This window comes from Nerophis lumbriciformis, linkage group LG18, assembly GCF_033978685.3.
Source record: "Nerophis lumbriciformis linkage group LG18, RoL_Nlum_v2.1, whole genome shotgun sequence".
Taxonomy (NCBI): domain Eukaryota; kingdom Metazoa; phylum Chordata; class Actinopteri; order Syngnathiformes; family Syngnathidae; genus Nerophis; species Nerophis lumbriciformis.
In genome coordinates, this window is record NC_084565.2 from 43,631,390 (window position 1) to 43,658,493 (window position 27,104).

At 41.1% G+C, this 27,104-nt stretch overlaps 1 protein-coding gene across 1 annotated transcript in view; it reads left to right on the forward strand.

Moving 5' to 3' along the window:
• The first annotated feature begins 935 nt into the window (after window positions 1-935).
• The window catches only part of LOC133617997 (leucine-rich repeat-containing protein 41-like), a 28,630-nt gene continuing 2,461 nt past the window's right edge, over window positions 936-27,104 (forward strand). The window contains exons 1-9 of the mRNA XM_061978446.1: window positions 936-1,120; window positions 9,965-10,051; window positions 10,125-10,183; window positions 10,260-10,893; window positions 17,414-17,620; window positions 17,683-17,850; window positions 19,156-19,254; window positions 19,322-19,450; window positions 19,514-19,586. Coding sequence (XP_061834430.1) covers window positions 955-1,120; window positions 9,965-10,051; window positions 10,125-10,183; window positions 10,260-10,893; window positions 17,414-17,620; window positions 17,683-17,850; window positions 19,156-19,254; window positions 19,322-19,450; window positions 19,514-19,586 — 1,622 coding nt within the window. The 5' untranslated portion in view covers window positions 936-954. The remainder of the gene's footprint in view (window positions 1,121-9,964; window positions 10,052-10,124; window positions 10,184-10,259; window positions 10,894-17,413; window positions 17,621-17,682; window positions 17,851-19,155; window positions 19,255-19,321; window positions 19,451-19,513; window positions 19,587-27,104) is intronic.

The window sequence follows — 27,104 nt, forward strand, 5'->3', positions numbered from 1 at the left end:
AGAAAGCAAATTAACAATCAGAATAGTTAACAAGATTAAAAAAAATATGAATAAATAAATGAATGCAAAAAATAAAAAATGAATATATGAAATACAATATTTTTTACATACATATTGCTTAATTAACATTAATGATGTGCACTTTAACAACTAGGCTTACAACTATACCTAATATATAAAGGGGTGGAAAAGTGACTATTACCTGCAGGGCAAACATTAGCTAACCAGAAGGCAATAACAATGTAAACAAAAAACACCTGCTTAAAAGATCTAATACAAATGTCCCTGAGGAATGTAAGGTGGGAGTACTGTAATTACCTAACGTTACATTATTATTTTCCATAACGATTTAGCCCCCTCCACAATATTAACCCGACGTTAAAACAGAACTAGCTATTTATTGATTAGCAATTGCCGAGTCATGTAACATTAGCTTAATGCTAAAAAGCCAGGTTACTATCACATTCTGTAACAGACAAATAATTTCATGTAGGCTAACGCTACCTACCTGCTACCTCTTGTCTTTTCTCGTTTCTCCTCCTCTTCTTTTCTCTTTCTTCTTCCCTGGGCACCTGACAGTTTTGGCCGTTTTGACATCTTGTGTTGATTTTTTGATGTGGTGACGTCCAAAAAGAGTCATGATACGGGAAGGGAGGGGGCGCACCGTGCCAAATAATATTTCTATTATATAGGCTTTACTTTGCATTTTAATTAACGTGGGATTATTTTTTGTATTTAGAAATAATAGTACCAACTTTTCTTTTTTTTTTCTCCTACATTTGTGGCACTGGCGTGGCGCCCCCTGATGGACGGCGCCCTTAGCATTTGCCTATACGGCCTATGCCACGGGCCGGCCCTGCCCTAAAGTGACAAGTGACTTCCCACAAAAAAGACAGCATGTATTTGTTCTCCCGGGCCACTTGGTGGCGCTCATTTGGTTTGTCCTCACAGGAAATGAGGTGGAGTGTGTTGCCCGGTACAGTCTGTGTACTAAAAGCCATGAAGTTGTCAGCAGCAATAAAGAGTATGCACACAAATAATTGTATCATGACTTTAAATGCCATGTGTCTCAACGCTGTCAGTGAACAGTTGGATGTTTTGGGGACAACAGCGATACTTGGTGAGTAAACACAAAGCTTTTCTCATCAATTCTGAATGAAATGATGCATGCGCCTTTGATATACAAGGAACAAAACAAACCTTCATCAATGATGATATAAAGAGGATCTATGCGGGGGATTCAATGCCGAAAATGGCAGACAAACCTAAAAAAAAAAAATCATACAAAAATAATTTGATGACAATATTTAAAGGTATTATTCTTCTCATTTTACTCAAGGATGGTTTTCGAAAGAGTGAGGGAATTCGATTGCGAATTCATGATTTGATTCAGACTGGATTCTTGATACAAACCCATTTTTGCAATACATTAATACAGTGGTTCTTAACCTTGTTGGAGGTACGGAACCCCAGCAGTTTCATATGACCCTTCTTTAGTGACAAATACAATGTTTTTTTTCTTCAAATTCAAGACAAAGTTATATGTTTTTGGTAACACTTTAGTATGGGGAACACATTATAAGTAACAAAGACTTAATTTAGAGTTATTTGGACACTAGGGGAACATATTGTAAGTAACAAAGACTTAATTTAGAATTATTTGGACACTAGGGGAACATATTCTAAGTAACAAAGACTTAATTTAGAGTTATTTGGACACTAGGGGAACATATTGTAAGTAACAAAGACTTAATTTAGAGTTATTTGGACACTAGAGGAACATATTCTAAGTAACAAAGACTTAATTTAGAGTTATTTGGACACTAGGGGAACATATTGTAAGTAACAAAGACTTAATTTAGAGTTTTTTGGACACTCGGGGAACATATTGTAAGTAACAAAGACTTCATTTAGAGTTATTTGGACACTAGGGGAACATATTCTAAGTAACAAAGACTTAATTTAGAGTTATTTGGACACTAGAGGAACATATTCTAAGTAACAAAGACTTAATTTAGAGTTATTTGGACACTAGAGGAACATATTCTAAGTAACAAAGACTTAATTTAGAGTTATTTGGACACTAGGGGAACATATTGTAAGTAACAAAGACTTCATTTAGAGTTATTTGGGCACTAGGGGAACATATTCTAAGTAACAAAGACTTAATTTAGAGTTATTTGGACACTAGGGGAACATATTCTAAGTAACAAAGACTTAATTTAGAGTTATTTGGACACTAGAGGAACATATTCTAAGTAACAAAGACTTAATTTAGAGTTATTTGGACACTAGGGGAACATATTGTAAGTAACAAAGACTTCATTTAGAGTTATTTGGACACTAGGGGAACATATTCTAAGTAACAAAGACTTAATTTTGAGTTATTTGGACACTAGGGGAACATATTGTAAGTAACAAAGACTTAATTTAGAGTTTTTTGGACACTCGGGGAACATATTGTAAGTAACAAAGACTTCATTTAGAGTTATTTGGACACTAGGGGAACATATTCTAAGTAACAAAGACTTAATTTAGAGTTTTTTGGACACTCGGGGAACATATTCTAAGTAACAAAGACTTAATTTAGAGTTATTTGGACACTAGGGGAACATATTCTAAGTAACAAAGACTTAATTTAGAGTTATTTGGACACTAGGGGAACATATTGTAAGTAACAAAGACTTAATTTAGAGTTATTTGGACACTAGGGGAACATATTCTAAGTAACAAAGACTTAATTTAGAGTTTTTTGGACACTCGGGGAACATATTCTAAGTAACAAAGACTTAATTTAGAGTTATTTGGACACTAGGAAAACATATTCTAAGTAACAAAGACTTCATTTAGAGTTATTTGGGCACTAGGGGAACATATTCTAAGTAACAAAGACTTAATTTAGAGTTATTTGGACACTAGGGGAACATATTCTAAGTAACAAAGACTTCATTTAGAGTTATTTGGGCACTAGGGGAACATATTCTAAGTAACAAAGACTTAATTTAGAGTTATTTGGACACTCGGGGAACATATTCTAAGTAACAAAGACTTCATTTAGAGTTATTTGGGCACTAGGGGAACATATTCTAAGTAACAAAGACTTAATTTAGAGTTTTTTGGACACTCGGGGAACATATTCTAAGTAACAAAGACTTAATTTAGAGTTTTTTGGACACTCGGGGAACATATTCTAAGTAACAAAGACTTAATTTAGAGTTATTTGGACACTAGGAAAACATATTCTAAGTAACAAAGACTTAATTTAGAGTTATTTGGGCACTAGGGGAACATATTCTAAGTAACAAAGACTTAATTTAGAGTTATTTGGGCACTAGGGGAACATATTGTAAGTAACAAAGACTTCATTTAGAGTTTTTTGGACACTAGGGGAACATATTGTAAGTAACAAAGACTTAATTTAGAGTTATTTGGACACTAGGGGAACATATTCTAAGTAACAAAGACTTAATTTAGAGTTTTTTGGACACTCGGGGAACATATTCTAAGTAACAAAGACTTAATTTAGAGTTATTTGGACACTAGGAAAACATATTCTAAGTAACAAAGACTTCATTTAGAGTTATTTGGGCACTAGGGGAACATATTCTAAGTAACAAAGACTTAATTTAGAGTTATTTGGACACTAGGGGAACATATTCTAAGTAACAAAGACTTCATTTAGAGTTATTTGGGCACTAGGGGAACATATTCTAAGTAACAAAGACTTAATTTAGAGTTATTTGGACACTCGGGGAACATATTCTAAGTAACAAAGACTTCATTTAGAGTTATTTGGGCACTAGGGGAACATATTCTAAGTAACAAAGACTTAATTTAGAGTTTTTTGGACACTCGGGGAACATATTCTAAGTAACAAAGACTTAATTTAGAGTTTTTTGGACACTCGGGGAACATATTCTAAGTAACAAAGACTTAATTTAGAGTTATTTGGACACTAGGAAAACATATTCTAAGTAACAAAGACTTAATTTAGAGTTATTTGGGCACTAGGGGAACATATTCTAAGTAACAAAGACTTAATTTAGAGTTATTTGGGCACTAGGGGAACATATTGTAAGTAACAAAGACTTCATTTAGAGTTTTTTGGACACTAGGGGAACATATTGTAAGTAACAAAGACTTAATTTAGAGTTATTTGGACACTAGGGGAACATATTCTAAGTAACAAAGACTTAATTTAGAGTTTTTTGGACACTCGGGGAACATATTCTAAGTAACAAAGACTTAATTTAGAGTTATTTGGACACTAGGAAAACATATTCTAAGTAACAAAGACTTCATTTAGAGTTATTTGGGCACTAGGGGAACATATTCTAAGTAACAAAGACTTAATTTAGAGTTATTTGGACACTAGGGGAACATATTCTAAGTAACAAAGACTTCATTTAGAGTTATTTGGGCACTAGGGGAACATATTCTAAGTAACAAAGACTTAATTTAGAGTTATTTGGACACTCGGGGAACATATTCTAAGTAACAAAGACTTCATTTAGAGTTATTTGGGCACTAGGGGAACATATTCTAAGTAACAAAGACTTAATTTAGAGTTTTTTGGACACTCGGGGAACATATTCTAAGTAACAAAGACTTAATTTAGAGTTTTTTGGACACTCGGCGAACATATTCTAAGTAACAAAGACTTAATTTAGAGTTATTTGGACACTAGGAAAACATATTCTAAGTAACAAAGACTTAATTTAGAGTTATTTGGGCACTAGGGGAACATATTCTAAGTAACAAAGACTTAATTTAGAGTTATTTGGGCACTAGGGGAACATATTCTAAGTAACAAAGACTTAATTTAGAGTTATTTGGGCACTAGGGGAACATATTCTAAGTAACAAAGACTTAATTTAGAGTTTTTTGGACACTCGGGGAACATATTCTAAGTAACAAAGACTTAATTTAGAATTATTTGGACACTAGGGGAACATATTCTAAGTAACAAAGACTTAATTTAGAGTTATTTGGACACTAGAGGAACATATTCTAAGTAACAAAGACTTAATTTAGAGTTATTTGGACACTAGGGGAACATATTGTAAGTAACAAAGACTTCATTTAGAGTTATTTGGACACTAGGGGAACATATTCTAAGTAACAAAGACTTAATTTAGAGTTATTTGGACACTAGGGGAACATATTGTAAGTAACAAAGACTTAATTTAGAGTTATTTGGACACTAGGGGAACATATTCTAAGTAACAAAGACTTAATTTAGAGTTTTTTGGACACTCGGGGAACATATTCTAAGTAACAAAGACTTAATTTAGAGTTATTTGGACACTAGGAAAACATATTCTAAGTAACAAAGACTTCATTTAGAGTTATTTGGGCACTAGGGGAACATATTCTAAGTAACAAAGACTTAATTTAGAGTTATTTGGACACTAGGGGAACATATTCTAAGTAACAAAGACTTCATTTAGAGTTATTTGGGCACTAGGGGAACATATTCTAAGTAACAAAGACTTAATTTAGAGTTATTTGGACACTCGGGGAACATATTCTAAGTAACAAAGACTTAATTTAGAGTTATTTGGACACAAGGGGAACATATTCTAAGTAACAAAGACTTCATTTAGAGTTATTTGGGCACTAGGGGAACATATTCTAAGTAACAAAGACTTAATTTAGAGTTTTTTGGACACTCGGGGAACATATTCTAAGTAACAAAGACTTAATTTAGAGTTTTTTGGACACTCGGGGAACATATTCTAAGTAACAAAGACTTAATTTAGAGTTATTTGGACACTAGGAAAACATATTCTAAGTAACAAAGACTTAATTTAGAGTTATTTGGGCACTAGGGGAACATATTCTAAGTAACAAAGACTTAATTTAGAGTTATTTGGGCACTAGGGGAACATATTCTAAGTAACAAAGACTTAATTTAGAGTTATTTGGGCACTAGGGGAACATATTCTAAGTAACAAAGACTTAATTTAGAGTTTTTTGGACACTCGGGGAACATATTCTAAGTAACAAAGACTTAATTTAGAGTTATTTGGACACTAGGAAAACATATTCTAAGTAACAAAGACTTAATTTAGAGTTATTTGGGCACTAGGGGAACATATTCTAAGTAACAAAGACTTAATTTAGAGTTTTTTGGACACGAGGGGAACATATTCTAAGTAACAAAAACTTAATTTAGAGTTTTTTGGACACTCGGGGAACATATTCTAAGTAACAAAGACTTAATTTAGAGTTATTTGGTTAGGGTTAGAGAGTTAGGGTTATAATATGGCCATGCCGAATAAGGCATTAATAAGTACTTAATAATGACTAGTTAAGAGCAAATATGTTACTAATTTGCATGTTAATAAGCAACTAATTAATGGTGAATATGTTCCCCATACTAAAGTGTTACCATGTTTTATTACTGGTGCACAAAATGAAGCGTGCATGAACATCACCTTGTTCAAACAACAAAACCAACACTGTCATAAACTCACAACAAATTACACACCTGCAAATCAGTCAGCTGTTACCGTATCCGTAATTCGCCGATAGGGAGAAGTTTGTATTTACACGATGAGTCGGGTGTGTCTTGACCTCCACCGAACCCCTGAGGCCGACTCACCGAACCCAGAGGGTTTCATCGAACCCAGGTTAAGACACACTTGCCAACCCTCCCGGATTTTCCGGGAGACTCCCGAAATTCAGCGCCTCTCCCGAAAACCTCCCGGGACAAATTTTCTCCCGAAAATCTCCCGAAATTCAGGCGGAGCTGGAGGCCACGCCCCCTCCAGCTCCATGCGGACCTGAGTGACATGTCGACAGCCTGTTTTCACGTCCTCTTTCCCACAATATAAACAGCGTGCCTGCCCAATCACATTATAACTTGAGAACGATCGAGGGCGAGTTCTTGGTTCCTTATGTGGGTTTATTGTTAGGCAGTTTCATTAACGTCCTCCCAGTGCGGCAACAACACACAACAACAGCAGTCACATTTTCGTCTACCGTAAAGCAGTTCGTCTGCCGTAAACAGCAATGTTGTGACACTCTTAAACAGGACAATACTGCCATCTTCTGTTCATGCATATGTGACAATAACATCTACGGCTTTTAGAGAGTGCAGTGCACAACTGCGCACACAACAAGGAGACGAAGCAGAATGCATCATCAGAGAGGGTGTTCAACATGGTTAGAAAAATAGTGACAGAGAATAGAACAAGGATGGACAATTCAACCCTTAACTCAACAATGAGTAGATGAGTGTTATGTGTGTGTATATGTGTAAATAAATGAATACTGAAATTGAAGTATTTCTCCTATTTATATATATATATATATATATATATATATATATATATATATATATATATATATATGTATAAAATATAAACTAAATATATATATATATATAGCTAGAATTCACTGAAAGTCAAGTATTTCTTATATAAACTTGGTGAATTCTAGCTGTAAATATACTCCTCCCCTATTAACCACGCCCCCAACCACCTCCCGAAATCGGAGGTCTCAAGGTTGGCAAGTATGGGTTAAGAACCACTGCGTTAATACAACTTTTCAAAATGGGTTTCGGGTTACAAAAGCTCTTCTTAGCTGCGGATGTGTACCGTCAGCAAATAAGCACACAGATGGCATAAAAAAAGTATTAAAAAAAGAAAAGAAAATATTTTTAACATAAACCGATTCTTGAAACTTATGAATCAATTTACAATTGTAACAGAAAAGAATCGCGGTTCCAATATGAATATTTTTCCCCCCATCATTGCAACGATCAGCCTAAGTCTCAGGTCGTCAGTCATGGTTCACAGGGTCACAATATGATAGTTGGAATTAGGGCAGTGAGATAAAATGATATCAACATATATCGCCATGGAAGCCAACTCAAAACCAAGAAAACAAGGTGTTCCATAAAACATATTGTTTTCCTTCGTCGGAATAAACCGGAAATTCCGAAGCAAAGTTGGTTGCATGAAGAAAGGCACTCACTGTCTGGTAACCAAGCAACGCAGGAAGTGTGAGCGACACACTAACAGTACCAACCTCCGCCTGTAGGTTGTGAGTGTTCCAATTACGATCAAGATGGCCACATCCACTAATGCTATTTTGTGCTGGCCTTGTCTGAATATAAACAACTTCTGGGAAAATAGGTCTTTTTGCAACCTTCAAACACGGTGGATGCAGAGGAAATACAGATGCTATTGCTCGCAAGGTACAGCGTATAAACCATGTCAAATACATTTAGTTTACACTACAGTGACCTTACCATATAACCTAATAATACTTTGTTTATGGATGATTTGAAAAACTAATAAGGGATATTATAGAAGCTGACATCATTGTTTACTTACAGAGCAGCCATCTTTGAAACAAACTCAGGGGTGGTGAGAATGTCGGAAAACCGACCTCGAGGGGGGCTCTAATTTAATTTCCGACTAGGAATGCGAAAAGTCTGACTTTCCCATACAAATGGAATGCGACGACCGGACAGGAAACAACAACTAGACCAGTGGTTCTTAACCTTGGTTCGATGGAACCCTCGGGGTTCGGTGAGTCGGCCTCAGTGGTTCGGCGGAGGTCAAAACCATACTTGCCAACCCTCCCGGATTTTCCGGGAGACTCCCGAAATTCAGCGCCTCTCCCGAAAACCTCCCGGGACAAATTTTCTCCCGAAATTCACGCCCCCTCCATCTCCATGCGGACCTGAGTGACGTGTTGACAGCCTGTTCACACGTCCGCTTTCCCACAATATAAACAGCTAATGATGGAGGGCGAGTTCTTGGTTTCTTATGTGTGTTTATTGTTAGGCAGTTTCATTAACGTCCTCCCAGCGCGGTAACAACACACAACAACAGCAGTCAAGTTTTCGTCCCCCGTAAAGCAGTTGGTCTGCCGTAAACAGCAATGTTGTGACACTTTTAAACAGGACACTACTGCCATCTACTGTACATGCATATGTGACCCACCTATAATGTGTCACATTTTTGTGTTGATTTATTTATTTTATTTTGTGGTTTGAATTCGTTTTTGGAGCTGTCATTACAGATTTATCAGTATTCACATTGGTCAGTAGGGGGCAGTAGGGCGTTTCTTCCCAATTGAAGGAGCTGAGCCGGAAGGCAAAGCTCTCGATTTACCGGTCGATCTACGTTCCCATCCTCACCTATGGTCATGAGCTTTGGGTCATGACCGAAAGGACAAGATCACGGGTACAAGCGGCCCAAATGAGTTTCCTCCTCTCTCCCTTAGAGATAGGGTGAGAAGCTCTGTCATCCGGGGGGAGCTCAAAGTAAAGCCGCTGCTCCTCCACATGGAGAGGAGCCAGATGAGGTGGTTCGGGCATCTTGTCAGGATGCCACCCGAACGCCTCCCTAAGGAGGTGTTTAGGGCAAGTCCGACCGGTAGGAGGCCACGGGGAAGACCCAGGACACGTTGGGAAGACTATGTCTCCCGGCTGGCCTGGGAACGCCTCAGGATGGCCTGGGAACGCCTCAGGATCCCCCGGGAGGAGCTGGACCAAGTGGCTGGGGAGAGGGAAGTCTGGGCTTCCCTGCTTAGGCCCCTGCGACCCGACCTCGGATAAGCGGAAGAAGATGGATGGATGGATGGAACAGTACTCTTACTTGAGTACAATTACTGGGTACTCTACCCACCTCTGCCCAATATACACACATTAGTGTCTGACTAAAGTATTGAATTGTGTACATTGAACTTACCATCTATACTCAAAAGCAATATGATGGACGGGGCTGTTTTTTTAACAACTTTTTCAACACAGACCGAGTATAGTATGTGAACTCGCGTGATGTCGTATGAACTCGAAAATAAAGCCCAATGAACGCTCAATAATAAAATACGCTGGCAGAAGTGACACTTTCCACTTGAGAGAAAGACAAAGTGAATTTTGATAACTCTGAACGAGAGTAAGATTGAATGACGGAAAAGTTCTGAGCTGGTGATATTTCATTAGGTCTTCCGGAGAAACTTCTAAGAGAGCTTCTTCCCTATTTGGATGTGATCCAGCTGGATGAGCTCCAAGCAGGCCTCAACCTCAAAGGTAAGCCTGTGAGTAACTTGCAAGCATGGCCAACGGCGGCAAAACACTTTGTCTTCTTCGTGTTTCCTCCCAGGAATATCCACGCTCTCTTCATGGGTGGAACTCTCCGGGCGATTGCAAGGCAGGGGCAAAGTAGGTATCTTCCATGATAGATAGGTATTTTACCTTCAAAGAAGACGACTGATGGCTTTCATGTCTGGGATTCCAGAAGTCCCAGGTTCACACGGAGCAAGACGTGAAACAAGCAGTCATGGAGCAGATATTTGCCACCGTCATCAACGACTGGCACCTTTCTTCCACTGTTTGGAAGCATTTAAACACCTCAACCTTGTTTTTGGCGGCAGCTAAAAGCATCAACTCCCTGACACTGTCCTCAGAGCACAACTTTGAGGTCAACTTTGTAAGCAAATGTCGACAGACGCCCGTTCTCAGCGTTCTGGAGAAGACGGTGACTAAGCTCACATTGTGGTTGGAGAAGACTGAGCCCAGGGAGAAGGAGGAGTTACTGATGGGCATCATCCATCGCCTGGTGCAACATGGCGTCACCAAACATGTCATTCTACGCACCTGTGAAGATAGCCTCTTATCTAAAGTGCTGTTGGCTGGAGGATGTCTGAGCGGGGGACGCACCCGCGATGATGATGAAGAAGAGGACAAAGAAGGCCCCCCGGCAAAGAAGCACAAATACGTTTTTTGTGAAAAAGTCCCGACTTACACAGAGTGTTCAAAAAGAGCCTTTGAACATCTGGAACTGGTGGACTGTACATCCAGTCTCTATTGGAAGCTGACGGAAACACTTCCTTCCTGCTCCAACCTGACGTCTCTGACGCTGCGCAGCCACAGTGAGTTCCTCTTGTCCATAAACTACTTGCTCTTGCCAAAGAAATCATTTAGAGGGGTCATATTAGATACATTACAGGCCAAAAGTTTGGACACACCTTCTCCTCATTCAATCTTTATTTTCATGATTATTTACACCAGGGGTGCTCACACTTTTTCTGCAGGCGAGCTACTTTTCAATTGATCAAGTCGTGGGGATCTACCTCATTCATATATATCATTTATATTTACTTATTTATGAAACATATGTTTTTGTTAACAAGTTAAAGGTGTTTAATGATAATGCAAGCATGTTTAACACATAAAGTTAATATTGTTAAAAAATGAAAGGTGTTTAATGATAATACAAGTATGTTTAATACATATAGTTAATATTGTTAACAATTTAAAGGTGTTTAATGATAATACAAGCATGTTTAACACATAGTTAATATTTTTAATAAATTAAAGGTGTTTAATGATAATACAAGCATGTTTAACACATATAGTTAATATTGTTAACAACTTAAAGGTGTTTAATGATAATACAAGCATGTTTAAAACATAGTTAATATTGTTAAAAAATTAAAGGTGTTTAATGATAATACAAGAATGTTTAATACATATAGTTAATATTGTTAACAACTTAAAGGTGTTTAAAGATAATACAAGCATGTTTAACACAGTTAATATTGTTAAAAAATGAAAGGTGTTTAATGATAATACAAGAATGTTTAATACATATAGTTAATATTGTTAACAACTTAAAGGTGTTTAATGATAATACAAGCATGTTTAACACAGTTAATATTTTTAATAAATTAAAGGTGTTCAATGATAATACAAGCATGTTTAACACATATAGTTAATATTGTTAAAAACTTAAAGGTGTTTAAAGATAATACAAGCATGTTTAACACATAGTTAATATTTTTAATAAATTAAAGGTGTTTAATGATAATACAAGCATGTTTAACACATAGTTAATATTTTTAATAAATTAAAGGTGTTTAATGATAATACAAGCATGTTTAACACATAGTTAATATTGTTAAAAAATGAAAGGTGTTTAATGATAATACAAGAATGTTTAATACATATAGTAAATATATTGTTAATACGTTAAAGGTGTTTAAAGATAATACAAGCATGTTTAACACATAGTTAATATTGTTAATAAGTTAAAGGTGTTTAAAGATAATACAAGCATGTTTAACACATATAGATTCCTTTCTTTCATGAAGACAAGAATATAAGTTGGTGTATTACCTGATTCTGATGACTTGCATTGATTGGAATCAGACAGTGGTGATGATAACGTCCGCATTTTCGAATGGAGGAGAAAAAAAGTCCTCCTTTCTGTCCAATACCACATGAAAGTGGTTGGTTTTTGGCATCTTATTTGTCCAGCTTCCGTACTCCTTTGTATACACTTTACAAGAAATACATTGTCGGCAAACTCCGTAGCTTGCTAGCTTGTGCACGCTAGCTTTCTGAGACTCTTATTTTGTTAGCGCAACTGTGCAACTGTGCAGTCGGTCTTTGGAGTTTTGACGACAGGTACGGCGCCAGTCTGTTGAAATAAAGTGTTTCTCGCCTTCCAGTCGGTAATTTTAATGAGCTGGCAGCAGCCAGCGTCATCTCAGAAGACCCTCGGGTGCCGTGAATGTCAATCAAGTGACGAAAGTGACGTCATAGTGAAGATTTATGATCGCTCATTTTTAGGACTATTTTTTCAATGCCTGGCTGGTGATCGACTGACACACCCTCCGAGATCGACCGGTAGCTCGCGATCGACGTAATGAGCACCCCTGATTTACATTGTAGATTGTCACATCAAAACTATGAATGAACACATGTGGAGTTATGTACTTCACAAAAAAAAGGTGAAATAACTGAAAACATGTTTTATATTCTAGTTTCTTCAAAATAGCCACCCTTTGCTCTGATTACTGCTTTGCACACTCTTGGCATTCTCTTGATGAGCTTCAAGAGGTAGTCACCTGAAATGGCTTTCACTTCACAGGTGTGCTTGAAGCTTGTGGAGAGAATGCCAAGAGTGTGCAAAGCAGTAATCAGAGCAAAGGGTGGCTATTTTGAAGAAACTAGAATATTAAACATGTTTTCAGTTATTTCACATGTGTTCACTCATAGTTTTGATGTGACAATCTACAATGTAAATAGTCATGAAAATTAAAAAAACACATTGAATGAGAAGGTGTGTCCAAACTTTTGGCCTGGAGAGGGAAGTCTATTCTTTAACATGCTAACAGTTAGCATGTGACACATACCAAGTTATATGATTTTGAGCTGTATGGAATTAAAATTAGCATGCTAACCATAAGCATATGTAAAATAGCCAATGATATGATTCTGTAGTGTACGGCTGAAAAGTACATCTAGCTGCAGACCGCAGACACTTAAAGGCACGCCCTCCAAAGAACACCCGCCTTAAAAGAACAGCCACAGTGTTGGTGACAATGGAAGTTAAGTGTGTCGTTAAGTCACGCCCACAGTGGCGGCGTGGCGCTGACACAACGGAAGTGAAGTGGCCTGGAGAGACTGTACGTAATACGTAAATCAGAAATAAATCAATAAAATCACTCGGCCACAACAGTAAAATATTGTCAGCGCAAAACATGGGACGGAGTTAATACAAACAAAAGTTGACATAACGCCAGCCATCCATCCATCCATCCATCCATCCATCTTCAACCGCTTATCCGGAATGGGGTCGCAGGGACAACAGCTCCAGCAGAGACCTTCAGACTTCCCTCTCCAGAGCGACTTTAGCAACTTCCTCCAGGGGAATCCCGAAGCATTCCCAGGCCAGAGAGGAGATGTAATCCCCCATCTGGTCCTTGGCCTGCCCCGGGGTCTCAACCACCTAAGCTGGCTCCTTTCCAAGCGGAGGAGCAGCGGCTCTACTCAGAGTAGCCAAAACCTGGGTGACTGCGTTGCTTGTTCCGCTGGACGTCCCTTTCCCCACACTTACCCCGCCCCTTTTAAGTTGACTGACTCTAATGGCTCAAACTGTCTTATCTCCTTGTTTTCTGAACCCACATCGCCAGGTTGTGATTTGTTGGCTAGTGTGTACCCTCCTGTTGACAATTTCACCCGACTTCTTCCCTTTGCGGCCCAAAAGCCGAAATACACGTGTTTTCAATTTACAGGACCCTCAACATCCCCCTACAAATTGGGTGACATTAACCCCTTCTGGTGCACCACCCTGATAGATGACTCAAGGATAGGCCCTTGGGCACGAGCTGACTTATTCTGGTATTGTGGGGAACACAGATTGTACATTAGAATCCCGACGTCAGCCGTTGGACTTTGTGCTATGGTTAGACTGGTGACCCCAGTCACCCTAGTGGGTACCAAATTAACACCCCTTGGAACTCCTGTTTCAGCGGCCTCTAACTTCCCGCAGAACACGCCATGTTTTATCTCGGAGGAGTGTAACGGGCTCCTTTGATTTGATGAGAAACCCTGATGGTGTTTACTTTGATGCAATTGGACAACCAAGGGGGGTCCCACCACAACATAAATTGTGGTGAATCCTGTGCAGGTTTCAAGAACCTTCCTATAATTGGTGCTATTTTCCCTGTGACTGCTACTAAAAATGTAGAACGCATTAACTATGTTTTTTATAATCTGTTGAGACTGACCAAACTGACTCGTGATGCTGTTGAGGGGCTTGCTGAACAACTTGCCCCAACTTCCCTCATGGCCGTCCAGAACCGCATAGCCCTTGACCGTATCCTAGCCAAGGAAGAAGGTGTGTGTGCAATGTTTGGTGACCAATGCTGTACCTTCATTCCTAACAACACCGCCCCCGATGGCTCGGTCCAGAGGGCCCTGGAGGGCCTCCATGCCCTGTCTAAGGAACTTACTGAAGTTTCCGGTGTCTCTGACCCCTTCAAAGATTGGCTCCAAAGCACCTTTGGAAGGTGGTCTGACCTAATTAAGTCTGCCCTGTTATCCGTTGGAGTTTTCTTGGCCATCATAGCCTCATGCGGTTGCTTTATCGCCCCTTGTGCTAGGTCTTTATGCACCCGCATCATTGTTAGAGCTGTAGAAGGTCAACCCCACCCTGTTTCTGGGTTTGCTATGTCACTGAAGGGGGTCAAGCAAAGTGGTGACTTTCGAGAAATGCTAGTTTCCTTCCCTGACAGTGACGACATTGACATAGATTCCATCCGTTTATCTCCCATGTAACCATATGCTTTTAATTTTTCACTAGCTTGCTCAAAGAGGGGCGTATTTTAGAAGTGTTGTACTAGTGATAAAGATCTTTTTAGAAGATCTGAAGGGGGAATTGTCGGAGGCAGATATTTACATATATCCGAATTTAAGTGTTACTTCTTTTATTTCATAATCATATTACAAAACAGCTAGTGTTTTTCTTCCAATTGTGGTCTTTTGGTTGTCTGCAACATACTGTGTGCTTAAACCTTGAGTGAGGAATGTAAGAGAGATACTCCTTTCTCTTATCTAGCCTTATGTCCAGGTGCGGAAGACAATGGGCATGTGTTTTGGCTGGAGGGACAAGACTGCGAGGGTGGGAGGGAGAGGGACTTAAGAGGGGAGAGGGTTTTTCAAGGGGGGGCAGACCATCTTAGCGGCGCGATTGAATGTTCTATGCTGGACTGGTCTCAGTATGTTTACAAAGCTTTGCAAATATATTACAAAATACCTATTCTGTCTCTGGTGGTTTTTCAACTCAGCTTTAAGTGTCGTAAAGAGCTTGGGAGCGACTTGTGACTTGAATTCCCTGGGAGGAACAACTGGTCCAAACGCAACACTCTCCAGCCAAGGATGTAAAAATAAGATCTAACCAGTGTGCATTTATCTATGAAAATGTGGAGAAGCAGCTGGAAGTCTGCTTTCCAAGGCAAATGATTAATATTACATTACTTCTTAAAGCGACTGCAGTTGTGTGTACGAGTTCTAGTGTATGGTTTTACATATATTTTAGTGATGCACCAATATTTTGGCCACCTGCAAAGTTTCTGCCAAAAATGCCCCAAAATTACCTTTTTCAGCTTTTGGCTGAAAACCGTTTATCACCGTTACCAACCTTGCGCTGGAATCACTGGACGTAGCTGCGTGCCGGAAAGGATGTGCACCTTTTGGCGGGGCCTCACCTGCCATCATGGAAAGAAAAAAAAATGTAAAAAGAAAAAAAATTAATTAAATTGTTATATGTATCCAGTGATTATACTATAAAGTTATTTTCCATTTAACTTCACCGGTTTTAGATTATTTTTTATTCAAAATCGCAGAATTTTCACATTTGCCGTTCAAATACTGAGAAGAGACGGTGCGGTGAACAGCAGCCAGTTGAGGCACGTCACTCAGTGCCTCAACATGGATTGCGCAATGACTCGGCTAACTGCTGGCCTGCTGTGCAGTGAGACCGTATTGCTATATGAACTATATTATACATTTCCATAGTTTAGTTAGCTGAGGTATATAATGTACAGTGTATTTTGTCAACAACTGCACGTGTGTAAAGTATTTCTTGTGCTGAGCGATCATAAAACGGCTGCAAAAGACGCACTGGCTGAGGCTCGCCTCCTGCACCCCCGCCGTAGAATTGTTATATCAACTAAAGCCCACACTTAAACTTTCCACGTGCAAGATTGAATCTATTTAAAAAAGTTATTTCAAAAGAAGCCAAAAAGTGCAAAAACAATAATGTTGGTGTTGGAGGAGTTGTGAATGAACTGTGTGTGTAACGTATTTCTTGTGCTGGGCAATCATAAAACTGCTGCGAAGACGCACCGTGTGAGGCTCGCAGTAATCCCGCCTCCTGGTTCCGGTTAATACACCCCCGCCGCAGAATGCACCCCCCGATGGGAGCGCCACACCAACCAAAGCCCAGACCCAAACCCTCCACGTGCAAGACCGAATCACTTAACAAGAAGCCAAAAAGTGCAAAAACAACAATGCTCGCGCCGGAGGAGCCGTGAACGACTGCAGGGACACAACATTAGGTACACCTGCAGACTGCAGCACGGATTTCATATTTCATTCATTCACAACTCCTCCAACACCAACACCACTGTTCCCGCACTTATAAGTAAAGGTAAGACCAAAATAGCGTTTTTTTTTTTTTACTAAATGTGCTTTTTTGTGTGCTACAGTTTGTATGTGTAGAGTTAAAGTTAAGTTAAAGTACCAATGATTGTCACACACACACTAGGTGTGGTGAAATGTGTCATCTGCATTTGACCCATCCCCTTGATCACCCCCTGGGAGGTGAGGGGGAGCAGTGGGCAGCAGCGGCGCCGTGCCCGGGAATAATTTTTGGTGATTTAACCCCCAATTCCAAGCCTTGATGCTGAGTGCCAAGCAGGGAAGAATGCTGGTATGAGCTTTTAAACATAACCCGTTAACTGCTGCCAATCAAATGGTGAATAAGATACTCTTTAGGGTTCATATGTTTGTAAATCTGACTGGGATGAAGTCAGTGCCTCACCCGCCATCAACCTCAGCGCACGTCACTGGTACGCACACCATATGTTTTCTTCTGTGCAGAAGGCTTTTCATTTCTGGACGTGATGTTCCTCGCCCGGGCGCTGAAGGCCCGATGCTCCCACGTGTCCCTCAGACGTCTGTCCATCGAAACGCTGAAATGCCCGTCGCTGCTGACCGACCTGTTGCACGCCTGCCCCCGGCTGACGGAGCTCAACGTGACATTCGAGAGCTTCTCTGTGGACAATCAGCCGCTGACGGGCGACACGGGTGAGTCTCGGTGCGCGGCAGCTTCGGTGCGTGTCATTCTGCCTGCTCCCACCGTCCTGCAGGTGAACTTCCGCTGAAGCGCCTGTCAGTCAAACTGACCCAGCAGATGGCCACGCCCACCTTCCTCTTGCCCGTGCTGAGACGCTGCCCCTGCCTGGTGAGGCTGCATGTACAAGCCGTGCGCCTGCAGAGCCAGCACTCTCACAAGCAACTGCTCAGCATGCTGTCAGGTGAACAGTCACACTTTGAAATGTCAATTACTATGCAAGTATTGTTCATACTTGCCAACCTTGAGACCTCCGATTTCGGGAGGTGGGGGGTGTGGGTGGGGGGTGGGGGCGTGGTTGGGGCGGGGCTAAGAGGGGAGGAGTATATTTACAGCTAGAATTCACCAAGTCAAGTATTTCATATATATATTTATATACAGGTAAAAGCCAGTAAATTAGAATATTTTGAAAAACTTGATTTATTTCAGTAATTGCATTCAAAAGGTGTAACTTGTACATTATATTTATTCATTGCACACAGACTGATGCATTCAAATGTTTATTTCATTTAATTTTGATGATTTGAAGTGGCAACAAATGAAAATCCAAAATTCCGTGTGTCACAAAATTAGAATATTACTTAAGGCTAATACAAAAAAGGGATTTTTAGAAATGTTGGCCAACTGAAAAGTATGAAAATGAAAAATATGAGCATGTACAATACTCAATACTTGGTTGGAGCTCCTTTTGCCTCAATTACTGCGTTAATGCGGCGTGGCATGGAGTCGATGAGTTTCTGGCACTGCTCAGGTGTTATGAGAGCCCAGGTTGCTCTGATAGTGGCCTTCAACTCTTCTGCGTTTTTGGGTCTGGCATTCTGCATCTTCCTTTTCACAATACCCCACAGATTTTCTATGGGGCTAAGGTCAGGGGAGTTGGCGGGCCAATTTAGAACAGAAATACCATGGTCCGTAAACCAGGCACGGGTAGATTTTGCGCTGTGTGCAGGCGCCGAGTCCTGTTGGAACTTGAAATCTCCATCTCCATAGAGCAGGTCAGCAGCAGGAAGCATGAAGTGCTCTAAAACTTGCTGGTAGACGGCTGCGTTGACCCTGGATCTCAGGAAACAGAGTGGACCGACTCCAGCAGATGACATGGCACCCCAAACCATCACTGATGGTGGAAACTTTACACTAGACTTCAGGCAACGTGGATCCTGTGCCTCTCCTGTCTTCCTCCAGACTCTGGGACCTCGATTTCCAAAGGAAATGCAAAATTTGCATGGTTGGGTGATGGTTTGGGGTGCCATGTCATCTGCGGTAAGCGTGAAAATCGGTGAATATTAATCCCGGGAGTTTTCTGCGAGAGGCACTGAAATCCGGAAGTCTCACGGGAAAATTGGGGGGTTCAGCAAGTAAGCTGCTGAGCCGCATCAGAGTGATCAAAGAGCCGCATGCGGCTCCGGATCCGCGGGTTGCCGACCCCTGGTTTAGTGGAATGGTGAAAAAGTGCGGTACTTCCTGTATTTGATGGAGCTTTTCTTTATAGAGTGCAATGGCCACCTGACATGTCTCCACCTGGAGAACCTCAACATGTCTGATTGTCTGCACGAGATCCTTAACGTCGTGCGAGCGTGCAAGCTGGAAGGTAACAAATTCCCCGCCGTCGTCGTATTCTTTATGTCGCCATGTTTGACGTGGCTTTTGTCTTTCAGAGCTCCGCCTTCACGACTGCCGCCTCCTGGAAGAGCAGAGCAATAAGCAGGAGTCTTTGCGGCTTCTGGTGGGCGCCCTGAAGGCGGCGCCGTCCCTGCGCAAGCTCATGTTGTCTCAGAACCGCCTCGGTAAGCCACGCGCGCCCTTCGCCGCGTCACGCCTACGTGCTGACGTGTCGCCTGTGTCCGCAGCCTGCGACGTGCACGTGCTGGCGGAACTCTTCTCTGGACCAACGCCGAGCTCGGTGGAGCACCTGGATGTTCGGTGAGGCTCACCCGCTTCCACAGAACCTTCCAATTCTCCCAATAGTGGAGCGAGACCACCTTTGGGGCATGAGATGCAATAGCGTGCATCTTGACACAAATACAGATAAATAAATAAACATTCACTTTGGGCAGTTCCAAATTGAAGAGGGAAGTTTGCCAAACATGTCAAAATTCAGTACAAACAACGAAATAGCAGATTTTCGGAAGAACTCGCCAACACGCAAACACACTTTTTTCCAACATTATTATTTTGTAGCAAAATAAAAGATGTGGGATGTACAATATCATCAGAGACACGCAGTGATGGGCAGCAACAAGCTACATGTGCTAGGCTACGTGGCTTAACTACATTTCCCAGTAGCTTGGCGGTAACTTCACTACTTTTTGAGCAAGGAGCTTTTCCTGTAGCTTAGCTCGAGGTAGCATACATCAACGCTACAAGCTACAAACTGAGAAAATGGACTGCAAATCCAGGCCCAAGAAATACAGAAAGTATACAATGACCTGGATGAATGAGAACATCCATAATGATTGGTCGGTGAGTCACAATTGGCTAAAGTTAGGGCGAAACATTACGGACTGGCCAATCAGAGGCAAGATCGAAACTAGCAAGCAAAATCACAAGTCGCGCACTCATGTCACATGACGACGAGGGAGTCATATATGTATGTACATTAGAGGTGCGCGGATAGGCAATTATTTCATCCGCAACCGCATCACAAAAGTCGTCAACCATCCGCCATCCACCCGAACTAACATTTAATCAAAACCGCACCCGCCCGCACCCGCCCGTTGTTATATATCTAATATAGACGATGCAAGGCATTAGTGAGGTTATAAAGCTTTTGCCTGTTAAAGAAAGGAGACTGATCCAATGTAGCAGAGACATTCAATGCGTGCCACGCTGTCACGGCCCTGACGCACACCAGTGCGCAATCATCTGGGAGCCGCGCTGAGCGCACCTCCAAGCGCGCAGCTGCGCTCTATCTTGTTTTAACATCCTGTGGCACTCTTCTGGGATCACGGCGGACGACACTGCTCATGCTCAGGGTGTTTGGGGAGGTTCGGGGTTTTGCACAAATGTGATGCGCCATGTTAGATGTCCTCGGTTTTGTGACTGTCGTAGACATAAACAGCGTCGCAGCTCTTGCAAATCACGTAGCCAGCATTACTATCATCCTGATTTACAACCTCATAAAAACGAGTCCACGCTGAACTTTTCTGGCCTTTTTTTTCCCCTGGTCTTTAGTATTCCCTTTTTTAGTTTGTCGCGTACCACGTTTGCATCTTTTTTTTTTTCTTCTTCTGTTGTGGCATATGCTGCAGGTGCCTGCTCGTTTTTCGTATGTGGGTAACAACATTTAACTATAAATATATATTTCCGAATTGGTTTAACTGCCACCCGCCTGAATCTATTTAAAATCTAATTTTTTCTTTATTTCAACCGCCCGACCCGACCCGCGGATAAAATCTAATTTTTTTTTATTTCAACCGCCCGACCCGCGGATAATCCGCGGACTCCGCGGTTGTGTCCGCAAACCGCGCATCTCTAATGTACATATATATACATATCAGTGGTGGGCCATGCGTTTCCCACCTAGGCCTTCAGAGATGTCCAACTTCAATGATGACCTCTCAAAATACCATCATTGATGTCACCACATGACCATTGCTGGAGAAATACTATACAGCAGGGGTGCTCATTACGTCGATCGCGATCTACCGGTCGATCGCGATCTACCGGTCGATCTCGGAGGGTGTGTCAGTCGATCACCAGCCAGGCATTAAAAAAACAGTCCTAAAAATGAGCGATCATAAATCTTCACCATGACGTCACTTTCGTCACTTGATTGACATTCACGGCACCCGAGGGTCTTCTGAGATGACGCTGGCTGCTGCCAGCTCATTAAAATTACCGACTGGAAGGCGAGAAACACTTTATTTCAACAGACTCTGGCGCCGTACCTGTCGTCAAAACTCCAAATACCGACTGCACAGTTGCACAATAAAAGCTCTGCTTCATCCTGCCTGCGCTACCAAAATAAGAGTCTCAGAAAGCTGGCGTGCACAAGCTAGCAAGCTACGGAGTTTGCCGACAATGTATTTCTTGTACAGTGTATACAAAGGAGTACGGAAGCTGGACAAATAAGATGCCAAAAACCAACCACTTTCATGTGGTATTGGACAGAAAGGAGGACTTTTTTTCTCCTGCATTCGAAAATGCGGACATTATCAGCACCACTGTCTGATTCCAATCAATGCAAGTCATCACAATCAGGTAATACACCAACTTATATTCTTGTCTTCATGAAAGAAAGGAATCTATATGTGTTAAACATGCTTGTATTATCTTTAAACACCTTTAACTTAACAATATTAACTATATGTGTTAAACATGCTTGTATTATCTTTAAACACCTGTAATTTATTAATATTAACTATGTGTTAAACATGCTTGTATTATCTTTAACCACCTTTAAGTTGTTAACAATATTAACTATATGTGTTAAACATGCTTGTTTTATCTTTAACCACCTTTAAGTTGTTAACAATATTAACTATTTGTGTTAAACATGCTTGTATTATCTTTAACCACCTTTAAGTTGTTAACAATATTAACTATTTGTGTTAAATATGCTTGTATTATCTTTAAACATCTTTAACTTGTTAACAATATCAACTATACGTGTTAAACATGCTTGCATTATCTTTAAACACCTTTAACTTGTTAACAATATTAACTATATGTATTAAACATACTTGTATTATCATTAAACAACTTTAATGTATTAACAATATTAACTATATGTGTTAAACATGCTTGCATTATCATTAAACACCTTTAACTTGTTAACAAAAACATATATTTCATAAATAAGTAAATATAAATGATATATATGAATGAGGTAGATCCCCACGACTTGATCAATTGAAAAGTAGCTCGCCTGCAGAAAAAGTGTGAGCACCCCTGCTATACAGGAACACATTTTACGCACTACTGAGCATTGAAACACCTCAACAGTGTACAAAACGGGTTATTTTCTGGCGCAATTAAAAATCAATAAACCTGCATCAGCAATTAAAACATATCTTATGTGGTACTGTCAAAATTAAAATCGTAAAAAAACATTAAACGTGACAAAATAAAGAAAAGATTTGAATTTACAATTTGTAGCACCCATTCAACGCCGTATAAGCCGGTGGTACGCTCGCAGTCGCTTGATTCGAGTGGCGGGCATTTCCCCCATTTCATCGCCAGGACAGCTGAGCTGGTTTCCGGGGTTGGCCGACATGGTCTCACAAGATGTAGTTTCTCTTAAAGGGGAACATTATCACCACACCTATGTAAGCGTCAATATATACCTTGATGTTGCAGAAAAAAGACCATAAATTTTTTTAACCGATTTCCGAACTCTAAATGGGTGAATTTTGGCGAATTAAACGCCTTTCTCATATTCGCTCTCGGAGCGATGACGTCACAACGTGGCGTCACATCGGGAAGCAATCCGCCATTTTCTCAAACACCGAGTCAAATCGGCTCTGTTATTTTCCGTTTTTTTCGACTGTTTTCCGTACCTTGGAGACATCATGCCTCGTCGGTGTGTTGTCGGAGGGTGTAACAACACCAACAGGGACGGATTCAAGTTGCACCAGTGGCCCAAAGATGCCAAAGTGGCAAGAAATCGGACGTTTGTTCCGCACACTTTACCCACGAAAGCTATGCTACGACAGAGATGGCAAGAATGTGTGGATATCCTGCGACACTCAAAGCAGATGCATTTCCAACCATAAAGTCAAAGAAATCTGCCGCCAGACCCCCATTGAATCTGCCGGAGTGTGTGAGCAATTCAGGGACAAAGGACCTCGGTAGCACGGCAAGCAATGGCGGCAGTTTGTTCCCGCAGACGAGCGAGCTAAACCCCCTGGATGTCTTGGCTCACACCGTCCCTTATGCCACCGAAGATGATCAAGAGAAGAATATCGACCCTAGCTTCCCTGGCCTGCTGACATCAACTCCAAAACTGGACAGATCAGCTTTCAGGAAAAGAGAGCGGATGAGGGTATGTCTACAGAATATATTAATTGATGAAAATTGGGCTATCTGCACTCTCAAAGTGCATGTTGTTGCCAAATGTATTTCATATGCTGTAAACCTAGTTCATAGTTGTTAGTTTCCTTTAATGCCAAACAAAGTCTCCCATCGCCAGCCTGAATGATTACCGACCAGTGGCCCTCACTCCGGTAATCATGAAGTGCTTCGAGCGACTTGTTCTCCAGCACATCAAGGACCATATCCCTCCAGATTTCGACCCCCACCAGTTCGCATACCGGGCGAACAGGTCCACAGAGGACGCCATCGCTGTTGCTCTCCACTCTGCTCTGAACCACCTGGAGCAGCAGCAGAGCTACGTCCGGATGCTCTCTGTGGACTATAGCTCTGCCTTCAATACAATAATCCCGGACAGACTCTGCAATAAACTGGACACTCTTGGCCTCCCCCCTCTCACAAACGCCTGGATAAGGGACTTCCTAACGGACCGACCCCAGAATGTGAGACTTGGCCCGCACCTCTCATCCTCCCGCACGCTGAGCATCGGCTCCCCACAGGGCTGTGTGCTGAGCCCCCTCCTCTACTGCCTTTACACCCATGACTGCAGTCCGGCCCACAGTGACAACCTTACCGTCAAGTTCGCCGACGATACCACAGTGGTCGGGCTCATCTCCAGGGGTGACGAGGCTGCCTACAGAGAGGAGGTCCTGAAGCTGACTGCCTGGTCTTTGGAGAACAACCTCGCTCTCAACACCAGCAAGACCAGAGAGATCATCGTCGACTTCAGGAGGAGCAGCACCGACCCTGCCCCCCTCTACTTCAACGGCGAGCGTGTAGAGAGGGTCCACACCTTCAGGTACCTTGGAGTCCACATCTCTAATGACTTCTCCTGGACAGTCAACAACACCACATCAATCATCAAGAAGGCTCAGCAGCGGCTACACTTCCTTAGAGTCCTCGGGAAGTACAACCTGAAGCCTGACCTGCTGCTGACCTTCTACCGCTCGTCCATCGAGAGCCTGCTGACCTACTGTATTACGGTATGGTACGGCAGCTGCACTGCAGCAGACAGGGAGAGGCTGCAAAGAGTGGTCAAGACGGCTCAGAAGATCATCGGCCGCCCTCTCCCCTCTCTGACGGACATCTACACCTCCCGCTGCCTCAACAGAGCCAGTGCCATCATCAAGGACAGCACCCACCCTGGCTCTGACCTGTTCCACCTGCTGCCCTCTGGGAAGCGCTACAGGTGCATTAAAACCAAAACAAACAGGCTAAAGAACAGCTTCTTCCCCAGGGCCATAACCATCCTGAACGGACTGCCCCATTGTCCCTCATAACTGCCTTCTCTTCGGTGCAATAACCCATTCCACCAACCACCCTGTTTTTGTTTTTTGTTTTTTCATGTATATATTTATTTCACACCATATTCATTGCACCTCTACATTTTTTATATTTTTATATATTTGCACATTGTTTTTCTAGCATGCACACATCGCACTGTATGGAATGGCCTCAATCTCGTTACCTTGCGTAATGACAATAAAGCTGATTCTGATTCTGATTCTGAGACACATACCAATCGTTGGTTAGAAGGCGATCGCCGAATTCGTCCTCGCTTTCTCCCGTGTCGCTGGCTGTCGTGTCGTTTTCCTCGGTTTCGCTTGCATACGGTTCAAACCGATATGGCTCAATAGCTTCAGTTTCTTCTTCAATTTGGTTTTCGCTACCTGCCTCCACACTACAACCATCCGTTTCAATACATGCGTAATCTGTTGAATCGCTTAAGCCGCTGAAATCCGAGTCTGAATCCGAGCTAATGTCGCTATAGCTTGCTGTTCTTTCCGCCATGTTTGTTTGTGTTGGCTTCACTATGTGACGTCACAGGAAAATGGACGGGTGGTTAAAATCAAGCTTTTTTTAGGGATATTGCGTGATGGGTAAAATTTTGAAAAAAACTTCGAAAAATATAATAAGCCACTGGGAACTGATTTTTAATGGTTTTAACCATTCTGAAATTGTGATAATGTTCCCCTTTAAATATCCTTCTTGAAAATGGCCTTGCAAAGATATATCTGCCACCTAATCAACGTTTTGTTCTCCTTCTTTGTGGGTTAAAAAAAGTGATTTCTCTGCTAGCTGGCTGAAGCATACCTGCCAACTTTTGAAATCAGAAAAACCTAGTAGCCAGGGTCCAGGGTAGGTCCAGGACAAAGTCCTGGTGGGGGGTTCAGGCTTCGCCCCCCGACGCAAAATGATTATTAGCATGCAGACAGGTTAAAATGTTGCTAAAACCATCACTTTTCTATCAGTCACAGTGACTTTTCAAAACAAAAATATTACAGCAAAAATCATATGGGTTGATTGACATGTTTATTCTGTAAGCTAACTTCAATAGTTTGAAATAATGTTGACAGTTAATGCCAGTTATCCTGTCAACCTTTCACAAGACTTCAATTTGTTCATTGAAAGTACAAACAGTATACCGGTAAACACTTTTTACAGTAAACAGTACTAAACAATTCCATAAAAAAAAAAATTGGTGTCATTATTAACTTTCTGTCCAAGCTTGTATAATCTACTGCCTTGTTCAATTGTAAAAAATATTCTGTGCCTAAAATTCACATTTCTATCACAATTATCATACTGTAAACATGGTAAGCTAACTTCATTAAAATTAATAGTCCTGTCAATAGCATGGAATTACAATTCAAATGTAGTTTTTTTGTAAGCCTTTCAAAAGAATTCAAAATATGAAAAATGAATGAAAATTAATTGAAGCCATCAGACACTTGAAAAGTGGCACATCACATCTCTAATGTAATCATTTGAACTTTTCAACAGAAATAGCACTGCAAAAATATTAAGGACATACTTCTGTATTTTGGTAGTTATGCTGTCAACATTTAACAAGATTTCTTCAACTTGGACTTGAAAGCATAAATAGTATAAACACTTTTAACAGTATAACAGTACTAAACAATTCCAATAGATAACATTGGTGTCATTACCTTTTTGTTTGCTCAATTATTGCCTCCGTAAATAAAACTTCGGCATTTATCACATTCAAAGAATCTGTTTGGGCGACGAAAAACGTTGAAAGTTTTCCTCTTGTATCGCTAGCAGCGGCATTAGACTTGTGTTTTTTTGTCCCAACGTGGTCTTTTACATCGCTAATTCCTCCGTGTCCGATCGAAAAATCTTGTCTGCACAAGGTGCAATTCGCGTAGTTTTCACCCTTTTTGGAACGGATAATTATTCCCGGATAGGCTTTTGAATATTCTTCACGGAATGACTGCAGTTTTCTTTTCGGTTTAAGACTCTTATGCGATTTTTCTCCGGCTGATTCCATGATCGTTCGCTCGTTTGGAAACAATGGCAACTGCTGCCTCGTGCTTGGCAGCGGTGCTATAAATAGCCTTGCGCATGTGTAACAGGTACGTTAGCTATTATAGTAGACGTTCTCAA